The sequence below is a fragment of the Aquila chrysaetos genome, chromosome 7 (assembly GCF_900496995.4).
Source record: "Aquila chrysaetos chrysaetos chromosome 7, bAquChr1.4, whole genome shotgun sequence".
In the NCBI taxonomy this organism is placed as follows: domain Eukaryota; kingdom Metazoa; phylum Chordata; class Aves; order Accipitriformes; family Accipitridae; genus Aquila; species Aquila chrysaetos.
The window spans coordinates 9,141,512-9,168,097 of record NC_044010.1 but is presented as its reverse complement, the minus strand read 5'-3'; the positions used below and the strand labels follow the sequence as shown (position 1 = coordinate 9,168,097).

General features: G+C 41.6%; 1 protein-coding gene across 7 annotated transcripts; it reads right to left on the bottom strand.

Moving 5' to 3' along the window:
* Positions 1-2,267: 2,267 nt before the first annotated feature.
* On the bottom strand, positions 2,268-25,135 carry NXPE3 (neurexophilin and PC-esterase domain family member 3). Of its 7 annotated transcripts, XM_030020363.2 has the most exons (8): positions 24,479-24,805; positions 23,732-24,445; positions 23,530-23,581; positions 21,353-21,565; positions 13,148-13,908; positions 11,020-11,093; positions 7,886-8,092; positions 2,268-6,961 (listed from the first exon to the last, which is right to left on the bottom strand). In XM_030020363.2, the coding sequence occupies exons 4-8, from the start codon at positions 21,443-21,445 to the stop codon at positions 6,411-6,413; spliced, it is 1,686 nt and encodes a 561-aa protein (XP_029876223.1). In that variant the 5' UTR covers positions 21,446-21,565; positions 23,530-23,581; positions 23,732-24,445; positions 24,479-24,805; the 3' UTR covers positions 2,268-6,410. The 7 variants fall into 7 exon arrangements, with proteins under 7 accessions (XP_029876223.1, XP_029876224.1, XP_029876221.1 ...); XM_030020364.1 differs by lacking the exons at positions 23,732-24,445; positions 24,479-24,805 and adding an exon at positions 25,123-25,135; XM_030020361.1 differs by lacking the exons at positions 23,732-24,445; positions 24,479-24,805 and adding an exon at positions 24,918-25,014.
* Between the last annotated feature and the right edge of the window lie 1,451 nt (positions 25,136-26,586).

Here is a 26,586-nt window from a genome sequence, read left to right as displayed (position 1 = left end):
AGCTTCATCCGGTGGTGTTGGTGCCTTTGTTTTCAAAACGCAACTACCCAGGAGTTAGAAAACAAACCATCACCAAGACTATTACGTTGTGGCTTATGTTTTTCATTTGAGAGTCATCCCAGGCTCTTTTTCAGTGCCTCAAAGCCCTCTTCTGGCCACATTCATTAAGGATTCACTACTCTATTAAGCCCACATGAGCTGACACAGTCAGGATGTGGGGGAAGGCATGTTGTACTTTCACTTCGGTTTAGTGATGTGCTCACTCTGCATCTGGGGCTCATAGAAAATAACTCACACGCTCTTAATTCTTTAGCGTCCTCCCACAAAAATCCCTCTCTCCCATTCCAGGCAGAGAAGAAGCTCCTGTGCAATTCACCATGACAGAGTCACAGAGCGGACCAGCTTATTTCACCCCAAAAGGCTACTGGATATGCCCACAAGAGGCTAGTAACACCAACAGTGAAGGAGGACACAGTAATTTGGACAGGATTTTAGAGAGTCACTGCCCAGATACGAGCTAGGTTACCTTACATGAAAGTTCAGATCTAGGTGACAAGCACTGCGGTGAATTAACATTTCAGGAAAGACTCAGAGATCCATTTCCCTGATTTCAAATACGTTGCTCTTGCATTGTAAATAGGACAGCTAACGTTGGAAGTTACATAATACCTTGCTAATTGGGGATGCAGTGCTAAACCATGGGATGAACGTAAGAAGCCCCATTCTGACCAGATCAGAAACCAGGTTGTCTCGGCTCTTTGCCGGCCCTGGTGAGCCTCCTGTCCCTCTGTCTGGCGGCATGAGGCTCAAGCCCCTTCCCTGCCAAGCACCTGTGCCATCTCAGGCGAGTTACGTGCCTTCTCTGAGTCATCACAGGCTCCGAAGAGCACATGACATGCGATGAAAGCCTGCCTGTGCACTCCTCCTTATTCTGGTTATAAATGCTTTGGCTTTGTTTTAAAAAGTTCCCCACCTATGGTATCCGTCACATCTACAAACGTGTGAAAACCCAATATACATGGCTTCAAGCCAACTGTAAGCAGAACGTTTGGAACAGTACCTAACATGATTGCTGTTGGGAGGGAGCAGAGGAAGAGGTGGGTGAGCAGCCTGGGTGGGAAGAAGCGTTCCTTTTTTGACACATTTGGAGAAACATAGGTATGTGTATTTCATTGCGCTATATCAGAGGAGTGACTGTCCCACACAATTGATATTGCCTTCGGAAACCTCCGCATGACCAAATCCCCAACTTACTTCCTCTCCTTGGTGTCACAGAGCAAGACCTTTGCACGCTGTCCTTCCTTCGACCCCATCCTACCCTTTTTGCTTCCCCTCTCTTTCCTACCCCTCACTTGCATTTCCCCTTTAAGCATGCCTGGGGCCTGACCTCGCACCACACTGAAAAGCAGCTCATGCTTCGCAGCCTCTCTCCTCCATTTTTGGCTCAGCGAAGGCTGACGTAGGTGGGACACGATGGCAGTACGCTTCACTTTCAGTTTCCGGAGCAAAATGCTGGAATTAAGGTACTTGGCTCTGTTACTCAGTGGCTGTCAGGTAGCATTGGCGAGAGCAGGCTGGGCCATGAACTCAGCTCTTTGTTTTGGAGGAACATAGGAGCAGCACCCTAGCTCGCAGCACTGGCCGTTGCCTCCTACCCTGCCTCCTTCGGCGGTCACCACCGAACAAGAGGGGGAACAGAAAAGCAGAGCAAACACTTAGCAATACTGCCTCAGTGTACTCTCCTCTAGTTTCCAGGAATTTGTAGTTCAGGGACTTTTCCCACTCAAACAGGCTATTTTTGGCTGTATACATAGGAAATCAGCACACAGGGCAACGCACCCTGCTTACTTCTTTCCCAGCTGTGAATCCTGGCTGCAACCTAACTCCAAGGCAACCCTGTAGCCATGGCCCAACTCCACCACCCTGGCCCTCCAGCCGTCCCAGAGGCTCCCCGGTCTGTGCCGTGCAGCCACCCTCTCCCTCTCCCCACGACCCTGCAAACGCAGCTCTTGGGCTCCCGCGGCAGCAGGCACGCAGCCGGGCAGCGTAGGATACCCTACAGCCCTTGAACGCACCGACTGACTTACAGGACAGATCTCTCCTCGATTTTTCTTCCATTACTTAAAGTAAAAACTGTTTATAAGCTTGAGAAGCAATGACCACGCTGCATCTTCTCTGTTCTTCACACTGCTTTTTTAAATGATGTGGCTTAAGGACTTCCCGTCGGCCGGATGCGTTGCAAAAACTCTCCGAGAAGGAAGCCTAGATTATGTACAAGCTTTTATTACGTGTCAGGCCTGATACACCGACAACAGGAAACATCAGTGTGCTTCAGTGCTATGTCTCATGCCAGGCTTGTGCTGCCTGCACAGATCACTCCCCTCCAAATACACACCATCAGAAAAAAAAAAAAAAAAAAAAAAAAATCACTTTTTAAAGTGATTTTAATCTATAAACCATAGATTAAAATATATTCTACCCAACAAATGAAATAGTTTAAGTAAACTTGCCCTCTTTATTAGGAACTTCTTATTCTTTGAGCTTTTTGGCTATTTAAATTGTTTTTCTGATCACATCAGGAAGTAAAAGACATTAGAGCCTCCTTTGTATTGTAAGCATTTCAGTAATATATATATAATAGAAAAAACCCTTTGAAAACAAGTTCTTTCTCTAACACACAGATGCAGAGCCCTTTACTGCTACCAACAGATAACAAGAGCCTTCCAAACAGTCTAAATATGTGTGAGTAGAAACTAAGAATGAAGTGATCTGGACTTCATGAGCAAGTGCTTTATAAATGAAATACACATTTGTGATTGAAGTTTTTTTGCTATTACTTAAACTGTCATGAGTGGAACAATGTTTTAACCCACACTTTCGCAACAAAACCAAAGCAAAACCCCAATACCCTCACCCTTCCCAGGAGACAACTTCAAATCTTTTTTTTGGTCATATATACATGGAATCATCACCTGCAGTATATAAAAAGTAGTACAGACCCTTCTAGACAGCAAAGTTCCCATTTTTAAATGCTTACCTCTAACAAGTAAAACAATGAAAAATGCTAATTTGAATCTCATAAAGCAGAGCTGCAATAGTGCTGTAAAGCAGATGAAATTAGAAGCTATTGAAAACTTGAAAAAAGGGAAACTTCTGCTTTTTATTCTCACTTTTCATCAACAATTCAACTAACATTTTTACTAAATTTCTAGAACGAAGAAATCAGCCTAACATGATATATATGAGACACAAGATTCTGAAAATATCAGGTGCAGAAAATCACCATGTATTGGTCTAATCTATAAAATGGGGGTTCCTTATTTTATAAATAAATTGCTCTGAAATCTTCTGATAAACACCATAAAAATACAGTTGTCTTCACTGGGATTTGAGTGAGCTGGATTTTGAATAAAGACATTAAAGAGGAAAAAAAAATATCTCTATGTTGAAAGGTTAATAATCAAAAGGCTCAGGACAAGAATGGAAATATCAAAAATAATACAATTTCTTCCCTTTAAGTGAAGAAAATGGAAAGAAAAGGAAGACAGGGCTTTCTCATTAAATAATTTTTTACGTGTAAAGGAAAATACTTAACTGACAACTGAGAAATTCCTTTCCAGTCCCGTTTCATATTAAGTAACTTGAAACATAACCAACCTCTTAACCTAAGTCCCTATTAAAATCCATTTAGAAGCTTAAAGGTTTAAAGAAACCGATTTAAAAATATTTTATTGCTTCTATGTTTCCATATACAGTACATACACGACTGGTGCAACTGGTAACAAGACAAGAATAGAAATGAAAAATCATTTATAGTTCAACTGAATGACATATAAAAGCATAGCGTTCCCAGTCTTCATCTTAAAATATGAGTAAATCCTCAGTTTCTCCCTTTCTCCTCCCTGTCTATTCCAGAGCTCAAAGAAATGAAGTATTGGTCCTCATTCCAAATCAACTGGCAATTTCCCCTCAAGTTCATTACCTAAAAGTTAGTTAATCTGTTATTAAAAAATTAATCTAAACGTTCTACCAGAAGGTGATTAGACATCTTTGCTAATAGCAGTCCTGTTCTCTTTTCCTCAATTGTCAAAACATCCAAAAAAATATGTTCTTCTCTATCTGTTCTTGGCAGCTGACAGCAATACAAAGTTGCTGTTGAAGAGAGTGGTGAGCACTACAACATTCAGAGAAGAAACATGCTGCCACAACACTTTCACACATGATACGGCTTTATGACGAAAACCAAATGGTTAGTCCACAAATTAAGTAGTTTCCTTCAAAGTAAATGTCTGAAGTCTTATTTTCATTAACATTATTTGGATAGAATTGTTATTCAGGATGAAAGCCTTATACTCTACCTATTTTAAAAAACACACCTGGAAAAGATGAAAGGTCATTTTGCATTGTGCTGGTTTGCCTTCCCAGACCTGAATTGGTGTGGTCTCTTTTCAGCAGAGGATAAATTTCCATTAACATATTAAAGTATGAAATAGTTACCTAAAGTTAATGTATGGACAGATACTATGTGAGGCAGTTGTCAGTAGGAACTGGCAAATTGGACCTCCTTAATTCTGATTTGAAAAAGTAAGAATAGATGCTATTTCAGTGTATGTGACTCCTACAGCCATTTTAAAACATTTTAAAATTGGTAAGTTTATAGGTGGATACTACTGATGACTCTTACATGCTAAAAGCATTTACATTTGTTTTTAAAACAGTTCTCAGTTGTCCTTTAAAACAAACAAAACAAAAAACACTGTTCCTGTAGCTGGTAGCATTAGCTCTCTTGGGGCTCCAGCAATAAGAGCACAATCCTCCTAACATAGCAGCAAACCTGGCAAAGAGTAAAACATTTCTAATATGAAGACATTTCAATTACTCTGCTCCGTGGAACCTACTGATTTTCCTTATTAATCTTCTCAGTTTGCTCACAAAGACTCAACTTCGATATTCTCCTTAAGCATGATGAACTTCTTCAGAAGCACTTCACTACTGTTCTGACGCATTTCTCAGTAAAGCCACTGGTAACGACTACCTTTGGCCCGAGTGGAACCAGAAATAAGACAACATGGAACACTTCTCTGATGTTTAATTTGGGGGCTGAATTTAATCAAAACTTTGTTTTCAAAGCGCTACTAGTTAAAACTATAGACAGGCTCAATCAAATTAGCAGCAGCAAACACCACGCCAAGAGGCCCAAGAGCCACCAGCTTGCACACCAGCAAAACTGCAAATATTTACCAAGCATCTGTATGAAGGGCAACCCTGTGTGTGTTTGGCTTTTGGGTGCAATTTTTTTGACCTTTTATATTGGCAGCAGTGAAGCTCATGAATAAATGATAAAACTGCCAAACACAGAAGGGGCCTCACTGCATGGCCTTGACACTAGTGTGTGCCAGTTCCTGTTACCCGTTGCCAAACATCGTCAAGTGCATTCAGGTCACTCGGCTTCTCCATACAGACACAATGTAGGAATGATGTACAAGAGTAATTACCAGAAGCCCAGCTTTGCAGGAGCATAACGGAATAGATTTATCTTATAGGGAAGGGAAACACTTTCATTAGTAAACACTTCAAGCTTCAAGTAGGCAAGACTGCAACTTGAACTTGCAGAAACTGCCTGAGACAGTGCCTTCACTGAGGTCATAATATACACATTTCTCCATTACAAATAAATGAAGAAGTAGACATTGTATCAAAGCTCAGAAGAGATTCAGTAGTACAGGAAACCAAACTAAAATACTGGCTATTTGCATTACTTAGCAGCCATCTGTAAACACCAAGGGTGCCTAACTAGTGTGCTCTATTAAATTTCAGCAAATTCTTGATGACCTAATACTATAGATATTTTGATTGTGCTTCCTTGATTGATATTAGTGATTTTGGTACACTTCCTTCATATTTCTAATTAGGACTTAGAAACAAGAACAGACACTGCTTCTCTGACGTACAACTGGAAGGGATGTCCCTCAAACTCTAGAATGTTGAGAGAAAGACTGCTCCCAAAACCTTTGCCAGGTTTCACACACAGTTCTGAGCAGGAAGACCCTGGCAGCAGAATCAGTGTCACATGGATTAAATTAAGCATACAGTGCAGACAACTAGTAAAGCTAATAACCCACATAATTTCTTATTGAATCTTGTCAATTTAATTTAAGGTGCTCTCTAATAATCTCAGATATGAATGATAAGGTTGAAAGGAATCAACCTTGCAGGAAGATATGGCCTGAACAGTCAATTCTTCTTTACCACCCTTCACAGCTACCCAGAGTTAAGGCCGCCTCACTTATACTGCATGCAAGTACAATAACTAGAGTTCTTCCATACCGTCCAGCTTAACTCGATAGCTCCAACAAATAGCAACTTTACTTCGGCTATAGCAAAAGATGACATAGGGATACCCACTTGTGCTAAGTTTGCAGAGGGCACACATAAGATAAAAATGCATCTATTTGATTCTTAACAATGACTTCTTTTGGGTGCAAGTTATGTGGCAAGTAATGAGCCAGAGACATCTCCCAAGCATCCACAAAGTGCACAGCAATTCCTGAGAACATTTTCCTCATGACAGAATCAAGCTGAAAGGAATACCAGTCACTGTTAAAGAGGCTCACTTCTGGCCCAAGCTCCTGAACGTTAGCGGTTCTGATGATGATTAAAGTCTTGGGGCTGCGATCCAGCAGTTGAATAATTGATCTCCGAATGTTCCTCAGCCGGCGGATATACACTTCCACAGGGAAAGTGCTGAAGTGGGACCATATAGTTATGGCTATCACTGTGTTTCTACCACCCACTATGCCGTTCAGTTCATTGGCAATGTAGCGCAGTTCACTGCTGAAGACTGTTGAAAAGCGAATGGGTGGCCCATGACAGCGGAACTTCAGTAGGATATTGTGCTTCAGGTCCACAGACATGAAAGGGCCCACGTTCTTGGGACTCCCCAGGTTAAATTCCACTAGATCTGAAAACCCAAGAGCAAGCATTAGTGAAAGACGGCATAAGAGATTAAAACTATCAGCAAGATGCTAGGGCCACAGGGCAAAAGTAGCAGTAGATAAGGAAATCTGAACATAATTCTAAGAACTCTAAAAGAAGCAGATGAGTGTCATACATGTGCTAGCTGCATATTTCACAGTGGAGTTTATGGATGTTGAAATTCGCAAGACAGCACACTTCACAAGGCTGTCAAAGCCTTTTCCACATTTCCCAAACTATTTTCTTCTCTCTCTCATATAAAAGAAATTTTCCAAATAGACTCCTTCAGTCACTGTTGCCCTATGAATCCAGTGTTCACAGGAACACTTCTGGCAACTTTAGGACCCCATTAAATTTAAAGATGACTTCAACTTGTAGGCATTAAGAAGTCTCAACATCTGTGTTACAACACAATTTAACTGCTTTAGGGGCAAGGGAGGAATACCTAATTGGCTACTGAAATCCTGTTATTTCAGTTAAAATAAGGGAAATTATTTAGTTAAAATAAGGGAAACAAGAAAGGGCCCCAAACCAATCAACAGTAACGGAAGTCCTTTGCTACTTCATTCCAAAGTCACTCGTGTGACTGGGATGCTGCAGGGCCTTACGCAGGCACCCTTAGGGTGGCCACCTTAACTCACAGCCACAGCAGCGGTCCTCACCGGTGAAATGTTTTACCAGGACAATCTTGCAGATGCCTTGCGGCCCCATCTCCAAGGCCTACATGTTTCCAGTGTCTGCTCAAACATTTGACTAACTGCCTTTCTGCCAGGGCTTCTGATAATGTCTCGTCTTTCCTCCTCCTCTGTTTTGTCATTGTCATTCAGTAAGATCAGCTCTGTGTCTAAGACGTGAGAAATAAAGCTTTGCAAAAGTCTTTAAGGACAAAACCAAATTAAAGAAAAATAACCTGGAACAACCGCTGTCAGATATTCAAACCACTGCCTTATTGTAGAGTCTCCAAACAAGTGGATTACTTTCCCCTGTAAGCACTTGGTTATATCATCTGACTTGTTAAAGTGATGGATCCAGTGCGTTCTGGGCCTCCACTGGTCTTCATAGTAATAACCAGAGGGGGAGACCGTGGGATCTTCAGCTCTGTCCATACTGCTTGAATCTGGAAGAGAAAAATCCTTTAAAACTAACATACGACAAAATCGGCCTCCGTAACCTTGACGGACACACCGCCGGTGATGTACGACCTTCTTCCCTCCTTGAAAGCCGAAGGGCCCTTCCCCCGGCCGGCCCCGCCGGCCCCGGCGCCGCGGCGCGCTGCTGCCCTCAAGCGGCAGCCGGGCGGAGCAGGGGCCGCGGCCGCACAGGGCACCGGCCCCGAGGCGACAACCTGGTACCGCTCAGAAATTTAAATAAAACGCGATCAAATATCCCTCTGCGGACTAACACGCACCCTCCTCCTCCAACCACACGTGCTAGAAGGGTGCAGTCTGAATCATAAGGACTCCGAAACCAGCAAGTGCCAGGACTAAAGCTATCACCAAGAAATTTGCACGTGCCCTTTGAATGTATTATGAGAGTCTCCAACTCCACGGATTTCGTACTCTCCCTCGGCTATCCAGCCCCTTCCCCTTTTACTGCCGGGGATAGGCGGCCCCCTGAGGAGTAGTTAGACCACCCCAGGGCAGCTCTGTTCTGCAGGACGCCTATTTAACTTGCAGAAGTCGGTCGATACCTTGCAAGCAAGGGCCGGCGATGACAGGAAGAGCAGCTGCCGTCTCATGCTTACGTCAGTCAAACATTGCCGTATTTCTCTTCGTATCCAGTATGATACTAGTACATCAAACTCCCGTGAGGTCACTACAGGTTCCTCCTTTCCTGCACGTGTATTCACATACCCAAACTGAACGAGCACGGAGCTGTTCCCTGGCACAAACACCAGCTGCGTGGAGCAGCCACGTCCAGCTGTTTGAACACTTTCACCCACCTTGGCATGGAGACTACCTGTTAAGAACAGTCCCTGGCCTGTCCTAACTTGCAGCTGTTTGGGAAAGCACACATTGCCATGGCCAAAATCGTGCCAGGGACCCTTCTAACTATGTAAAAGTACGGGCAGTGGAATTCCAGGGCCCAGAAGCATCCTCTGGTAGATGCTTCGCTGTAACACAAGTGTAGCCAAACTCTAAACACTCAGGAAAAAAAAAAAAATCAATTCAGACCATAAGCATCTTTAAACACCCATTCCTAACAGGCATTTTTGGTCTCACCATTTCTATACAATACTCTCTGTGTCTTGCATTAGTAGATGCTAACCTCCTTAGACCTCACAGGGACACTTACTAGTACGTTTGTGTAACACAAAGACTATAATCACGAGTACCACAGAAAAAGCCATTAGAAAATTTTATCGTCAGATTATTCTTTACATTAGGCAACAGGGACAATGAAGGAAGAGAAAAAACCCCAACTAGTAATGTTGACTCATCCAGTATGCATGAAACAGGAATCCTACAAAGAAAAGGAAAAAACCCTTCATATGGTCATGTAGTTAAAGACTAATTCATAATGTGAATTCACAACTTCAGTTCGTTTGTTTCTTAAGTTTTGATGTAAAAACATTTTAATTTTTTACCTTTTAATTGATTCTTAGACTCTACCTATACACATAAAAATGGTACTAGAACAACTTCTTGGTGCCTCACACTAAACCTAACACCAGCTTTTCAAATCTGTGTATAGTATCATACCAGTTTTGCACCAGAATTCAGAAAGCCATTACTTTTGGATGTTATAGAAGAGAGTAAAAGCTCCAACCTGAATAGTTACAAACCAAGAATAGAAATAAAAGGCTATATTTCAGAAGAATAAAATTTTAAAAATCAACTTGATCTACATTTACCCCCAAACAGAAAGGTATGTGCAAAACCAACAACAGAAAAATGAATTTAACTGTGCCATCAATCCTAACAAATCCTTATAACACGATCGTTATACCAGGGTATTAAGTTCATTTATTCAGAGACTGTTGTTCTTAGAAGGAATTTCCCTGAGGAATACTGTGCTACTCCTATCAACCCTTTCTAACCCAGCATTAATTCTCAAGAAACGCAAGCAGGCTTTGATCATTTGCAACTTCTGAAAGCAGGGTGACATAATCAAATGTCAAATTTGCAGCAGTTTCTGTGAGGAAATATATAAGATAAAAATAGCAACAAAAAACATGTCATCTAAAGGATCTGGAGAAAGAAAGGGGGGAAAGCGCTGCTGGCCTAATAGCAGCACTCTATTTTTTTAGTGAACAGCAAAACTAAAAGCAAGAAATGCTGTGGGCTGTTTTCTGTTAAGACTTCATTGCTCAGGTCAGGAACTCTACCTTTAAAGTCTCCTACAACCTTATTAAAAAAAACAAACAAACAAAAAAACCCCAACAAGAACAATTGAAAAGCTTTCAATTAAGAAGTAATTCTCTGCATCACATTTTATGCAGGCTTTTTAGAGGCATAAAAAGCATGCGCATGGATATGAATGAGATACACCTCTAAGTTTAACTTAGTACGGACTCTCTCATCGTTCTGTTTTTAGACAGGGTACAGCAAAATTAGGTTCTGGTCCACAACTAGGTTCTGACATCCTGTGGTAACACAAATTATAGTAATACTTAAATGTAAATTGTCAAAATCTGTTAGACAAACTTCTTAAAGAAAGAAATTAAGAAACACCACACAGCTGGTTTTGCTAGATTAACTTGAGAGTTTGGTGAGCAGTTACTGACAGGCATTTTACATCTCTGAGTAAATGCTAGAAAAAAAGGACACTTTTGGCAAGAAAAGACTTTGTTTTATATAAATTATTTTTTGCCCCAAATCCCATTTATGTATGTATGTATCCCATTTAAACAATTTTGTTATTAGTACTGAACTTATATTGCAGTTAACAACCAAAAGCCTTCGTCTTCTCAATACAAATTTAAAAGTTAATTTCTATTCCATGCTATGAAAACAAACAAATCAATTATTACTTCATCCCTGTTGTTCTTTTTATAAATTTAATTATGAATTACAAACAAGAATCTTATAAAGTTCACTTTACCTGTAAATGCCTTGGGCTTTACAATTACTGAATCAGGTCCACTGGAGAGGATCGGCCTTTTGATATTCACATCACTTGAACAAAAAATAATAATAATAATAATAATATTTGTAAAATTCACAGGTAGTATTAAACTCATTTTTCTTAATCTACTTCAAATAAGTACATAGGACTCACACTAAGAATTTTTTACTTTAAGTGTGCTCTACTTCCTATAGCTGAATTCATTCTGTATTAATTTTCCTGAGACCACTACCACTATTCTGAATCAGAATCCAAAATTTCATAGGACTAGGACACAAATCTTGTGCACATTTTTACTGGCACAAACCTAGATAGAGCTATAAAGCTGTCAGAGGTCTGCAAGAAGCTTTGGGGGATTTACCGCAAAGTTGGAAAGTTCCCAACTTGTGGTATGTGTACCACTGCCAGGAGATAAACCACTGAAAGGGTATGCTGCAGCAGCAGCTCCCAGCTCTGCCAGCGCTCTATAGGTGCTTCTCAGAGCAAATACCTCTCTTAAGGTAGTTACCGCTTTCTGCCCCTGTAATCCCACAGCCTGCTCTGCAGTACGTAGCAGAGCTTGTGGCAGTCCAGCACCACCACCACCACCTGCAGTTCTAGCTCTAGACTAGGCTAGCGGTGCTGTGTCCTGCCTCTGGGGGAGACAGTAGTACCAGCCAACGTCCAACCAACTTCAGATATGTCCAGCAATACGGTCTGCCGGTAAGACAGCAATTTGCTGAATACAGAAACAAAGCTCAACCCCCTAAACACCAAGAGACATCAGAAGTACTTGTTTGTGAACATCAGTGAATTCTGATCATTTTGTGTTGCACACATATCACTCCTGTACAGCTGTGACAAATGCAGAGATTTAATACTAAGCTCTTGTTCTGACTTTTGTTGCTGTTTTGAGGAGAATCCATGTCTAATGCTTTTCTCCATTTAAGAAATAAATTATTTGCAATGTCTGTAAGCCATTTCAGTCAAGGATCTCAGAGCTGAACAAAACAAACAAACAAAACAAAACAAGCAAAAAAATATTTCCCACTCCTATTTGGAAACATCACCAATCATATCAGCCATATTTTACAGGCGAACTGCCTGAGGCACAGAAAGTCAAAAGACCCACTTACAAACTTGATAAAGAATAGCCAAAAAACAATTCCACTGATATTGACTTTTGATTTCTGGTCTTCAGTTACAAACATGCACACACACTTTCCTAATTAAGCTATTCGGAGCTGCTACTCTAAAGTGTTTCCCAATTTAAGCCTCAAGTAGACACACTGCTGAAACGCTTTCCTTCAGCACCTTTTTTGGAGAGCAAGGCAGTAGCCTACAACTACAGTTCTGACACTACACAGTAGCTAACTGTGTAATTTCAGCTGAGGGTATACACAGAAGCAGTTCTATCACATCTACCCGTGCACTAAGAGATGTATTTTTTTTTTAAATGCTGAATGCAGAAGAAAAAGATGACTGTAAAACTCATTTAGTTTGACACTTTATATAACATGCACAGATCATTTCCACTTGCACAGCTATTGCTCAGCAGTTTGTTCTACCAGGTGTTTTCTTCATGACTAACTTAAACTTATTCCTAAGATTTGAAAGTCATACTGAGCAACAAGGAACACATTGCAGTACATGTAAGACAACCTTTGCTGAGGATAAAAGCAATTGGTATTTTGTGTAAAAATAAGCCCCAAACCTGGACCTTTTTCAGGTAGTTCAGACTTGGCCAAAAATACATCTCAAAGCGTTGTTATTGGTATTGCAAGGGTAGGTGTGGAAACAAAAAGTAAGGAAACCGTCCCCCAAACCACCACCAGATTTAGACAGCATGATCTTGTGAAATTTAGCAGGTGCACCAGGGTTGAATTCAAAGCAGAGACAGAACTACACTCCAAGTTTCTTTAGGGTAAGATTACTGTGTTCTTGCACAGCTGAATGGAGGGGAAGAGAATATTCAACAACTCACATCAAACGCCTGCTCCTGCAGATACACACCTCCTCTAAGGCAATGTCATATTTCACCAATAACCTAAAGCTTGCCTTTAAAAAAAAAAAAAAAAAAAAAAATTACTTGACTGAGTATATATACATCCAACAACATGCATACCTTTGGAAAAAGAGGCTTTCCTCTTGTGTCAGAAGACCTTTTTGATATCCACCCTTGGCATGGCTGATTCGGCTGGCACAGGACAGTTTTCGAGGCTTATAACAGAACCATGGCTCACCCGTGTAGAGATCTGTGAAGTTACAGACCGGCAGATCTCCAGGCAAGCAAACATTGCACTCGGTTGTTTCTGAATACCTCCCAGACTTGAATGAGCTTTTGAAATAGACCCTGTCTGGCCTTTCTTCTCGTAAACGCAGGAGGACTTGGATTGCTTCACTCGGATGGACAAGCGACACAGAAACTTTGACCTCTCCTGGCCAAAGCAAGGTAAAGAAGACTTTGTAAAGGCCATTATGGCAATCTACAATCCTTCCCGTTGCTCCAGCTTTCAGCAGAGGAGAGTGAATGCGTGCTTGTAGATAGTCTCCACCATATTGCTTGGGTTTTCCTTGGAAATCATTCATACGGACAAGTACCTCTAACTGATCACCCACCTTGAAGAACCCGCTGGGTTTCACAATCACAAAGTCACTACGTGCGGGATCAGTGCTTTGTGCAAAGGCAATTTTGCCATCAGGGGGTTTTGGCCACTGTATTGCAGCAAGCAACGATTCCTGTTCTGCTTGCTCTCTTTTGGACAAAGTCTGCTGCTTATAACCACAGTAAGGCTTCCTGGTAGTTTTGGTTGTCTGTGACAGAGAATGCTGGACATTGTTTTCTGTTATCCAATTTGATCCTGAAACCGTGTCATCATCCAGGTGCTGGGGAGACAAAAAAGATTACCTGAAACCATGCTATTAAATGAAACACTATGAATAACTGATGCTTTGTCGGGAAATGATCCCAAGAACTGGGTTCTGCTTTACAGAGCTCTAAAGCTGACCAAACGAAGCAACTTTACTAGAAGACACAAAACTATTAATTTGACCATAGGCCTTCTAAAGAAATAGGTGGGCAACCTGTGCTTACTCTGCTCTGGCAAAGAGGGTTTTATATAAATCAGGCCCAATATTTTTCATGGCAGTATTGTGGCTACCAGTGTATTATGTAAATATGTGCAATGTGAAAAAAATTACAGAAGGTTGTATGATTAAATAGTAAATTGTAACTCATGTTTAATTTTCTTACTGTAGTAACATTTTAGTCTTCGAGCACAATGAAGTCTAATAGCTGCTCAATATAATGCAATGAAATAGGGCTTCTGTGAGACATTACACTGCAGATGAAGCTGATACACCCCCACACATGCCTTCTAGAGAAGTCCACTGCATGTAGCAGCTGCAGTCATTTATCTGGTCACACTCACATCACTTCTTATTAATTATCTGAAATGTGGGTTTCCATGTAACATACAGATTTAAAGAAATAGAAAAAAAAGAAAGGAATGCTCCAGGGGCAATGAATTCATGAACTGATGGGCAAGTAAAATAGCCTCGCACAAGCTAGGACTAACCAGGCAAAAAAAATGTTTGATTATTTTTAAGATTTTAAAATCTACATACAGCTTCTTCTAGAGCCAAATGAAACACAAGCAAAGATCCCCTAATCCACACAAGAGTTTAAAAACTAAAATAATTAAATACAATGCTAGACTAAGAAAGGGGGCTTCTGCTGTGACTTGAGATCAGTGTCCAAAACTGTACTTTTATGCAAATGACTGCAGAGATACCATCTTCTCCATGACATCACGCAACTTTGCAGGTTTGCATGAGGGAAATTTGAAAAATAGCACAGTCTAAGACTCCAGAGCTACCTGTGAGATTTCCAATCAGCAAACCTAAACTTACACCTCAAATATGCACAAAATCAGCAGTTAATGAGTACTTAATTATCAGGTATATATAGTAGGACTTATCCATACACATATTTCATTGAGAAGCAAAATCGTTTTTCAAGCAAAGATTAAAATTACGCAACGTATCACTTACATGGTACCAGAGCATAGGCTAGTTTAGATTTGAAAGATTGCTAAAAAATTAAAACTACGCTATTTGAAATTTTTTAAAGATCACTGTACTTACCAATATCCTAGTGTTTTGTTTACTTCCTCCATAATTAACTGCTCAGTAATGTACTAAAATTCCCAGCACTTACATTAAAGCCTTATTTTTTGTTATAAACCTTTCTTAGTTCATTGAAATATCACTTATAGTACATGTAGATACTAAGTAGTTTCCCCCCCGCTACATTTTATTTGAATTTGCCAGTATATTAAAATCATTTGAATGACACAAGAGATTCCATATACTTTTTTAGAAGAAAGGTAAACCTAACAAGCAATAGAAACGCAGAGGCTTTTGAAGGCTGTTACATAAGAAGTTGGTTTTGATCAGCTTAAGACTAAGAGGATAATGAGCACACTAGGATGTAGGACGGATATACAGAATCTTGTCTGTTTGATATCCACGTTAACTATAAAACCTGAAATAGTAAGTTGTTACATTTTAACTATAAAATGTAAATTGACAGGTATCCACAGATACACAAAATGTTAGTATCACAATAGAAGCTTTTGCTTCTGTTTTCCACCAAGGATTTAACAAATTTTTCCTGAAGGCCATCTAAAGTTATTTGTAATTATTTCTATTTTCCATCACAGCAGGCAAAAATGCAAGTGTAATAATGCACATTACTTTTATTAATCCAGTAAATTCCAGGCAAAGATGAGAATGGATCTCGGGCATAGTTCTACTTTAGATCTTGTCTACATGCATTCTTGAATTAAGCCAAGTTTCTATTTTTGGATACCTTCGCAACTTCTTCCCTTCACTTGCTCATGCATATACATAACACAGAAAATCCTGCATGGAAATATTTTTAAAAATTAGCTATATATTTTGATGCATCCAACAAGCTGGTAACCATGTCTCAGCAAAAATATTTACGCATTTACCTAAGGAGGGGCAGAGAGGGAGAATACGTGTGTTTGATTAATTCTTGTGTTTGATTAATTCTTGTGTTCAGCGTAAGCTCTCGAGAGAAAGTTTCTGTATTTCAGTTGGTTCTTCAATGGTTGGTACTTTGAGGGGGGGAGGACATGGAAAAAATCATTCTTTCAAATGAAGAAGAGAGATGGCTACCTAAGGCAGCCTTAAAAACAGACCTATCACTATTTTTAACCTTCTATAAATTTCTTCAGGGTTTTTAACCCAGTCTTTCTGTCAGAGATGAAGAAGATGTTGGTTTTGGCCTAGCTAGCCTTTCTGAAGTCTTTCCAAGGGCATACCTATATCTTTCAGTGGAAAAGGGTGCAGAGAACACAAAGGCAACAAACTGGTACATTCAGAAAACTGAGCAGAGAACGTAGTTTGACGTCTCTAAAGCAGTCCACCTACACAGCCTTTTTAGCAAAGCACAAGGCCAAAGCTCTTCACCTGTATGCAGCTGAGGTCCCAGATAATCACCATCACTTCAACTCCAGCATCTCCAGGTCATGACCCATTAAGCAGAATAGATCATATCACAAATATTTCCTCAATCAATCTTCAAAGGGGTGGGGGGAACCTCTATGAGGGTAAAACCAGAGCTTCTTCAACATCCTGAAGGACCATGCTTTCTCTAACATCCTTGTTCATGTTTACAGCCCTCTTCCAAGCCCAAACAGGACCACATATTATTGCAGAATTATAAGCTTATGTGTGAAAGTAAACTACACCATGTATGCTATTCACAGGAGAAAATATTACAGAGATTCCCTTTCCCAGTTAAGGCAGGGAAAGCTTCAGAGTCAATTAATATACTGAAGATCCTTGACTGGAACAGAAAAGCTTTCCAAACCATCTTCCTTTCTTAAGTGCTTTCCAGGCTCATCTCCAAACAAGTGCTCAAGTTCTCCTACCCCTATGGATACGCACAGCTTGACCTGAGGCAGATTAATAGCTTAGCCCCACTCCATTTCCTATCCACTCTTTCACTGGCATTTCCAAATCTCTCTGGCTCCTTTATGTTAAGAAGTCATACTGAGCCCATGCAAAACTGTGGGCTCTCTAGTTAGTAGCCAAAACAAAATAAAATTTCTTTAAGTAGGGCAGATAAAGAGCATTTCTCAAGATTTCTCAAGACTCCTCTTCCTTTATGACACAGACTCTTTTACTTTTTCATACAATCTCCATGTTGAATAACACTTGCCCTGCTTTGCTTATTTCCATATATACTCCATTCAGCGTGTTTTGATTTTGAGTGCAATTCCCAAGGGGTTTTGTTTGTTTGTTTGTTGGGTTTGAGGGGTTTTTGTTTGTTTGTGTGATGAGGTTTTTGATGTTGCTTTTTGTTTGTTTTTTTTTTTTAATTATTATTATTTTTTATTTGCTGCATTCTGAAGTTAACAAAACCCAAATGTGACCACAAAGTAATTTAATGGATGTCTGCCAAGTAACACAGGCAGGACAGAACAGATTACATGTCAATTAAGCACAAACAAATCCACAAGCTGTTCCTGGTGCACAAGAGATGTCATAAAAAGGAAAAAAGGAAGCTGTATTTTCAGGAGAACTAATGAAAGTTTGAGCTCAACGACTCAGCTTTTAGCATTCTCACTGCCAGCCAAGCAAAAATTAGATATAACATATAGGCCCATCCAGGCAATCATGCTCTCAAGGATATTCTGGAAGGGTCACAGGGCACTTGGTTAGACCTGCAATGAACACTTGTCCTCAGTTAAACGCAATAACGTTGGGGGCCAATAAAAAAATGTTCAGTATTTCAGTTGCTGCTGAAAAGGTGGAACTCCATCTCAAAGCCCAGTGTCTTCCACTAGCTGTAACTCTTAGCTTGGCCTAGTACATTCAGAACGATTGTTGTAAACCTGCATATGTCACTAACATTAAAGCAGGAAACATCACAGGAGATTCCCAGATGACAGGCATGGGGGTGGGGGGGGGGGAGTTCCTGTTTGCCCAATAGAGAGCCTTAATTTATGCAGCAGACAATATTTGAAACTGAACAAATACCAATTACTGAAAGGTCAGTCATCTTATTTTCAGTAAGTTTACACTCCAGGTACTTTATCCCTGTTTGTTGTCTAAGACAGGCATGAGATCAGTTCACTGTCTTTACTGTCTCACAGCACTGAGCAGGTACTAAGTTACTCTAAATGTCAATGTCAATCCTAAAAAGCCATCACCTGGCAGACAAATGTTCCAGCAATAATCCAAATAAGATGATGCAGTTATCTTTTGTAGGCACCTGCAATTTAGCAGCAAGAATAAAAAAAACTTTGTTACATAGTTCTCTTTTTCAGTTTCAGCTGTTTGATTCCACACACCATTCCTTCATCCTTGCAAGGAACTTCCCTTCTCCTCATACACTCTCTTTTCTAAGCACTCTAAATAAAAGAATGCTCACAACCAATCCTGAAGTGGTTCTGTCGCTCTAAAGGCAATTGGTACAAATATACAAACTTCCCTGTATCCTAAAGGCATGATGTTGCTCCTCAACAACCACCTGATATTTTGCCATGCAGGTTTACAGCAATTGTTCTGAATATACTAGGCTAGGCCAGGCTAAGAGTTACAGCTGGTGCAAGAACATTTTTTCCTGGCTGTGTTTGCAAAATAAATATAATAAAATAAAAATACATTTCTTCTGGTACTATAATGCAGTGGTCAGCTGTGGACCTCAAGGGAGGAGCTACTCCATACTAAAACGCAAATTAAACAATAAGCAGGCTGTCAAATGTTTTGTGTACAGCTTGATTTTTTTTTTTTTTATTTTTTTTTTTTAAACCACGAGGTAAGAAAAGTAAAATTCTGACACGGGTAGAACCTGACATGGGTTGAGAGGGTATCATTAGTAGTGTAAGAATTCAAGAGGGAAGATTCCAACATGAAAAAGTATAAAATCCTAAAGAGAAAAAGCAGGGAGGCTGGCTGGGGGCTAGCTGATAATTGCCTTAGCTCTTTAGCTTTAGCCAGCTAGATTAGATAATTTGGGGATGAGAAGCATGGCTGATGCATTTACAAACACATTTTCAGCAGTAACCAACAATAAGCCCTCCTTCCAGAGCCTGAACGGATTTGGTTACAGATATTCTGTGACAGCTTTCTAAGACCTTTTCTAGCTTTGATCTCTGACTGAAAAGAATCAGCATAGATACCTATACTAGACTGCCTAGAAAGCTATGGCAAAGACAGAGACAAATACCAGAGCAAGTCCATTCAGAAAAGTCAAGACAACAAAAGGGGTTAGAGTTGCATGTCACGGCATAAAGATTTACCAGCAACACAATACTTAACCGAGTTTGGAATATCAGATATATAAAGGTCAACAAAGACACGTAGATACTTATCATGAATAGTGTCAAGAAAAAGCACAGAGCGAACACCCATACTGCATTTTTCATTTCACTCTCGAAGCTCTGCCAGAGCCCTTTTCTCTAAGAAATGTAATTTAAAGAAAAGAAAGAAAATAGTCTAAGATTCAAAATATCAACACTGTTCTCCATGCAACATCTAGGCCAAAAAAAAAAAAAAACCACAAAAAGAGACAACAAAAGAAAAGCTACCTTCTATGTTACACAAAAACAATCACCCTAACTCAGTCCAAAGCTCCATCAAACACAGTATTTTGACTTCCAGTAGTTTCCAACAGCAGGTGTGTGGGAAAAGAATACAGGCCAAACATGTTGTGATACTTCCTCCTGAAGAGTTAATCCAGTTTCTACCACTTCATGGCTTAGAGACTTCTTAAATGCTAGGGTTGACATCTTTAAGATTCAGTATCCCCAATGGATTTTTCTTCTACGAATTCATCCAGACTTTTTGAACATACGCTTTTAGCAGCTACACAGTCTTACTGCAAGGACTTCTGTAGCTTTGCTGCAATCCATAAAAAACCACCCCTGCTTCCTTTGAATTCAGCAACTGCAGTTTTTATTTAATGTCTCCACTAGTACTGGAATAGGTAACAAACATTCATTCTTTAGTTATTGATCCTGTGCCGCTTGTGATTTTAGACCTCTCAAACATCCTCCTTGCCCTTATTTGAACTTCTTCCAATTCAACTATATCTTTTTCAGGGTGAGAGGGGATTTTACAGCCCCTCTTTTGGATCATTTTATTTGGGCATCACCAGCCAGGAGGGAAAAAGACTCTGCAAGCAGGACACACACAACTTAAAAGCATAAAGCAATTATTGATTGACTAACATGCGTAAAAGACAGCTATAATTTAATGAGGTATTAGGCTAAGCATTATTATGCTCACCCACCAAATGCCACACTGGACAGTCTGGCCAGGCAGACAGCCAACAGGCAGGGTCAGCCTCCAAGGCTCGCTGCAACGGATCCTCAGTGATTTTATCTGTCTTGACTTTAGCCTGGGGTTACTGACTAATGCAGTTGAAAGTACCTCTGCACTAAAGTGCTAAGTAAAATGAAGAAATATGCAAGTCAGACACAGCAGAGGGAAAAAGGAAAAGGCAAAGAAAAGTTGCATCAGTACAGGCTGGAGATCAGCTAGCTAGATAACAGCTCTGCAGAAGACCACCTAAGGAATCTGGTGGACAGCAAACTGACCGTGTGTCAACAGCATAGCATTGTGGCAATGAATTAACACGGGCATAACCAGCTGATCGAGCAAAGTGGTAATTCCCCTCAACTTGACCTTGGTGAAGCCATACCTAGAACACTGTGTCTGGTTTTTGGACACCCCATACCAGAACCAAACTGAAGAGACCAGCTAAGAACCCCTGCGAGGATTAGGGGACCGGAGCACATGACAGAAAGAAGACACTAAGGGAACCAGACCTTTTTTTTTTTTTTTTTTTTAAAAGTCTGGAGAAGACTGAGAGGGCATCTAACTGTCTAACTGCAGTCTTTCACTTCCTAAAGGGGAGTCACAGAGGAACTGGAGTCAGAACTACACACTAAAAGGACAAGAGGCAAATTCCACCTGCACATAAGAGAAACATTCTTCCCTACGAGAGAGGTGCAGCACTGCAACAGGCTGCCTAGACACGCTGTGAAATCTGACCATCCTTGAAGAAGGTCAAAACTCAACTCAACAGTAACCTGCGCAATACAAGCTAACTTTGAAGTTAGCCCTTTAAGGAGGGTGTTGGATTAAATAACTCCAAACTTCCCTTCCAGTCTGAATTTTCTGTGATTCCAAGTTTTAGCTAAATGCTGTCAGTCACAATTCTAACCTTACACTCAAAGAGGAAAAACATTGCTCAAGCCCTCTTGGAGAAGAAACAGGCTCCACTTACCTCTAACTGAAAAAAATTATGGACCAGCACCACAATAGCCAGTACTGCCATAAGCAGGCAGAAGATCTGCAATCTGAATGAGTCACGCCACATTGTCCATTCATGTCTTTCCCTCCCATGTTAGACGCTGCCATGACTTCCATTCACCACAAACATGAATGTCATTTCGTCTTGGTAGTGCACAAGAGAATTCAGTTGACTTCCACTTCATTCCTGCAAATGCATTTACAAAAATTATATTAAATCCCCAAAATATTATTAAAGTTGAGTTTAACACTGAAAGCGTATAAATGGCGGAACTTCGCACAACAACCGGTACAACGGAACTGTAAAGTCAAGACAGATTTTTGTGACATTAATCTGAACAGTACTGTCTATTATGTTATTTAATTCTCTTGGCCATGTCAAGGCAAAACCTTACCATAAAGCTAGTCTTACCTGTATTTGATATAAAACAAAAGCAAAAGAACATTTCTTTCTGGCAACCAAAAAACCAACACAAACAACAACCACCCTATTTATCCATTAGGCCACACTATCACCATCCAGCCATCATGAGTCCAAGACTTCCAGCAGAAACTTGTGTTTTTAGACATCTCCCTATTTACCTGATTAGAGATTCCAGTCAGTTAAAGACTAAGGTCTGAAGCAAGTCTAGATAAGCAAGATAAAAGATACTTTCTCGAGTTTTCTGCTAGGGAGAAGGGAGAAAATAGCTGTAACACCTATCAGTTAAACAAGAGATACCTGACAGTTGAATGTGCTAAAATGGAACTTCAGAAATCTTCTATAACATTAGACTACATCCTCCCTGTTGGTTTTGTGGTCTGTTTGTTTGGGTTTTTTTTTTTTTAATCATTCCTTTTACACCATGTACTCCTATGCAGCTCTAATGGTAAAAAAAGTAAACTTCTGGGAAGAATGCAGGGTGTTGGGTTTTGTTTTTGTTGTTCGTGATTTTTTTTTTAATAAAATATAACAACAGTCATGTTTTTAATAAAATTTAACTTTCATGAAATAAATTGTTTCTTTGAGGTTGCTTGATGGCTGATCCATTATAAAATCACAGACTTAACAACTGTTGATAATCAGTTCTCACATCTTAATGCTTGTTCAGTTTGACACGTATCTTCTTTTTTAGAGGGACAATTTTGAGGCAGTCATTTTGCAAGCAAAAAGGGTACTGTTCTTGCAGAAGGAGAAGCTCTAAACTTGGAAACAAGCAACAGATGGCAAGGAGAGACAGTCAAAAGACACCAGTCTCTTCAAACCTAATATTCTCAAAGCAGCATTACTCATACAACCATCCACCAAGTGCAACAACATAATCAAATGATTCAATAAACTTCGTATAACTTTCTATAAATAGTATAACTGAGAAGTTATACTATTTATTAAGACTATATGAAGAATGCTGTGTAAATTTAAACTAAACATAATGATACGTTAAATATAAAAATCAGCTAATTAAATCATTCATTAAATGAGCATAGACTAGAAAACTGAAATATATTACTGGTATAACCAGGACAGTCTCAAAATAGACGGCACATGAAATTACTTTACAAGGATTATAGGGATTATAACTTCAAATGCTTTGCTGAGAATGTATTACAGAGATTGTATTTCCAACTGATGACCAAGCATTGAAAGAACAAGACAGCCATTAAAGTATCAAACTGACAAAATGCAACAAAAACGCAGCTTTGTTGGAACAGTTCTGCATGAAAGTACTAAATTTGTATAAAATATCAAGTCAGGTTTTAAATGATAACTGATAATGAACATACCTAAATACATTAAAATGCTAATTCAAGGCCATATATGGCCATTTAAGGAACAGAAACAAACACACCAGAGAAAAAGGGAATTTCCAATTTTGTTGCTGAGAATTCTCTTCAAATCACTGAAAAGCACGAGACACTGAAAATTAACAAAATGTAATTTCATACACCTCAAAAGACCATGGAGGCTACTCCCCTGTATTTTTGTTCAAAAGTTTTTGTGCAAAATTTTCTGTATTTCTGTAAATGTCACGTGTTCTAAAACATTCAAATGTACAGGTTTAGAGCTTCCTTTATACTTCTGGTTTCACCATCCCTGAATAATTGATCTAGTTCTTTTTATATATAGGTAATGGAAGCACTTAAGTACACCAAAAAGCCTTAGATTCTTACCCTATTCTTGGAGCATTCTCTGAAGCCACTCACACAAAAGGCCAAAAATAACCTTGAAAACAATACAGAAAAAAAACCTATATGTGTCTGTGTGTATATATATATCTATATACACACAGACAAGTATTTTTTTAATAAAATCTTGTATATTGGTGGTTTGCTTGCAGTGACACAAAATAACATGGCAGTTAAGACTCCTCACCTGTAAAATTAGTTGTTTCTACAACAATCCAGGGATTATTTTTAAAATTTTTTTAACTTCAGTCCTATACCTTTGAATTTACTGCTATTTATTGTTAAGTATTACTCCTCTCCGCTTTGTTCCGTGTTATTACACGTCCGATTTTGCCCAAGGTTAAAACCAAAAATCAGCTCAGTGACATTTTTATGAACAGCCTTCAAGCTCTCTTATGCTCAAATACGAGATTGGTTGCGGTTTTTTTCGGGGGGGGGAGGGGGGTTGTCCCCAAGTCGTTAAATATTGTCAGCTCTCTATCCCAATACTTCTCCAAGCCAGCAGCGTTACAAAAGCATGCATTAGCGCAACTTACTTCCAAGAACTGTCTTGCAAACCGCCAAGGCAGACGAGCCACTAACTCTGGCGATGCCAAACCCCTTTCACTGAGGCACAAGGTTTCCCGGCGAGACGCTGGCCTCGCTGCAGCCACAGAAAACCTGTTTTGCTACTGTTCTTCCCAATGCAGCCCCCGCGGCAGCTGACATTCAGAGGTCAGCACGGATCCCTGACGGGAGCCCGGCTCTGCTGCAGCTCCCTGCGGCGGTTCTGGCCTCGGAGAAGGAGCCCGGTCGAGCTCCGCGGTTCGGGAATACGCACCCACGAGTCAGAGACCCGGGCCGGGGGAAGGCGAGCAGGAAGTACCGCTGCCGGCAATGTAAATTCTAAAGCTGTATTTTACTTTTTATCGCGCTCTTCCGAGCCGCGGCACACCTTCGCCCGCGGTTCGGCAGCCCCACGCAGCAGCCCGGGCACAGGCGGCGGGGCCGGCCGGCCTCCGGCTGCCGCGGCGGCTCGCAGCCCTCGGGGGAGCGGCACACGGGGCTGCCAGCCGAAGCCGCGGCAGCCCCCGCACCGGCAGGAAGCGCCTTCGGCCGCCGCCGAGGTAGTAAAACCCGAGCGACGCCCGCAGCGCGCCTGTGAGGGCAGGCTGGCCCGACAGCGGGGGGATGTAAGCAGGACACCCGCCAACGCCGGGAGCCCTCGCCTCAGCCGGGCACCCGCCCCCGCCACGGCGCCCCAGGCCGCCGGGCCCGCCTGCCTCCCTCCCTCCAACGGCCCCGGCCCCGCTGCCGCCCCGGCTCCCCCTCAGACAAGCCCCGCACACCGCAACCGCAGGCCGCCCCGCCGCCGGCACCCCGCGTCCCCTCACCGCAGCCCCAGCCGTCTCCCCCGGGCCAGGCGGCGGCCTCGCCCCCGGCCCGGAGGCGGCTCGCCGTATATCCATCGGCCCCGCCGCCCCTCCTTCCTGCCCGCCCCCGACACGAACGGCGGCCGCCGTGGCACCACCTCCCGGTCCCGCCCCGCCCCGCTAACGATCGCCCCTGTCGGCCGCCGCCTCGCCCGGGCTGCGGCACCGCGGCCCCGGCCTGGAGAGGGAGCGCAGGCCGCCGCTGAGGGACCTGGCGCCGGCGGGGGAAGCTCCTGCCTCAACTACACTGAAAAGGGAGACGCTAAGGGGAAGAAAAAAAAAGGGAAAACCGCACGCACTCACGGCCGGGCATCCTACTCCACCGAGAAGGGCGCCGGGTAATGAGGGGAGAAGAAAAAAAAAAAAAAAGTCCCTATAATTTTTGAGTCACCGTAGGTGAAGCCAAAGAAACCGGGATGTGGGGAGGCTGGTGCGGAGCCCAGGTTTATGGCCCGGGTGGCAATACCAGGCTCCTCTCCGGGGCCCACCCGGCTGCACCCCCAGTCAAGAAATAAGGTGCTGAGGGGAACCATTACAGCTCAAACATAGCTGAGCCTGGGGCTGAAGGTGAACATGGAAGGGAGCTAGTGAGGTGTTGTCTTGGAACAGCAAAAAGATTACAAAGCGGGGAGAGGCTGGCCCACGGGCCAGCTGCAGGGGCTGAGCTAGGGAGATGGGTACAGGACAGCAGAATTGGGCAAAACCAGCTCCGTTAAAGGCAGGACTTCAAAGCGCTTGAGGAGATGCACGCAGTCAGCGTTGACTTTGGCACCCTGCACCAGGGCTGCGTGGCACTTTCAATCTGGCAACAGGACGTCTGCAACTGGATTTGCCATCATTTGTAAATGCTGCGTAAGTTTGGGAATGCCTCTTTCCAAAACATTGACCTGGTAGCAGTTGTTTGCATCAGTACTGGTTAAAGGCTCGATCTTACTAAGGAATACTTGGCTTGCTTAAAACCAGGAACAGAGACGGAACAGCTGAAATACTCCTGTTAATGTAATACTTTAGTTCTTATTAAATGCCTACTCTCCTCTCCTGCCCTCACCCCCATCAGCCATAGCTACTTTATGTTAAGTGTTATGTTAAGTGATCTCACTTCCACTTTCCTCCTCCTTTCCCCACATTACAATGCCGATTACCTGGTAGAGATGGAAAGCAAAAGTCTCAACAGGCACCAGCTTTTATTAGTACTATACAGTGTTGGCCAAGAATTTAAAGCCATCTGGCTGTATAAGCAGAACACGAAAAAGACAGTATCTTGAAAGATACTTGGTATTGACTTTTTCCCTCTCAATATATAAAGTCTATCAATTTTACAGCAGTCTCATTTCTCTTCACTCTTCCTTCACGAGCCATGCAGCGTGTCAAATTCTGCTACAGACTCTTCAGTTCAAAGTGAGACCCAAGGCAAAACTAATTCGTGTGCTAAATGCCAGGGATAAGCCCATCTCTGTAATATAACAGGACTCATGTTGGGGGTGAGGGGATGGAAATGACAACAATGACAAAACCTGTGCTCTTCACAGGAAATAGGTACTGCTATGCTATTCTCTGCCACATTTTACATTTCACCATCCTTCAGTGATGGGAAGGGATCCCCACACTACTTTTCTCCATAAATTCTTCA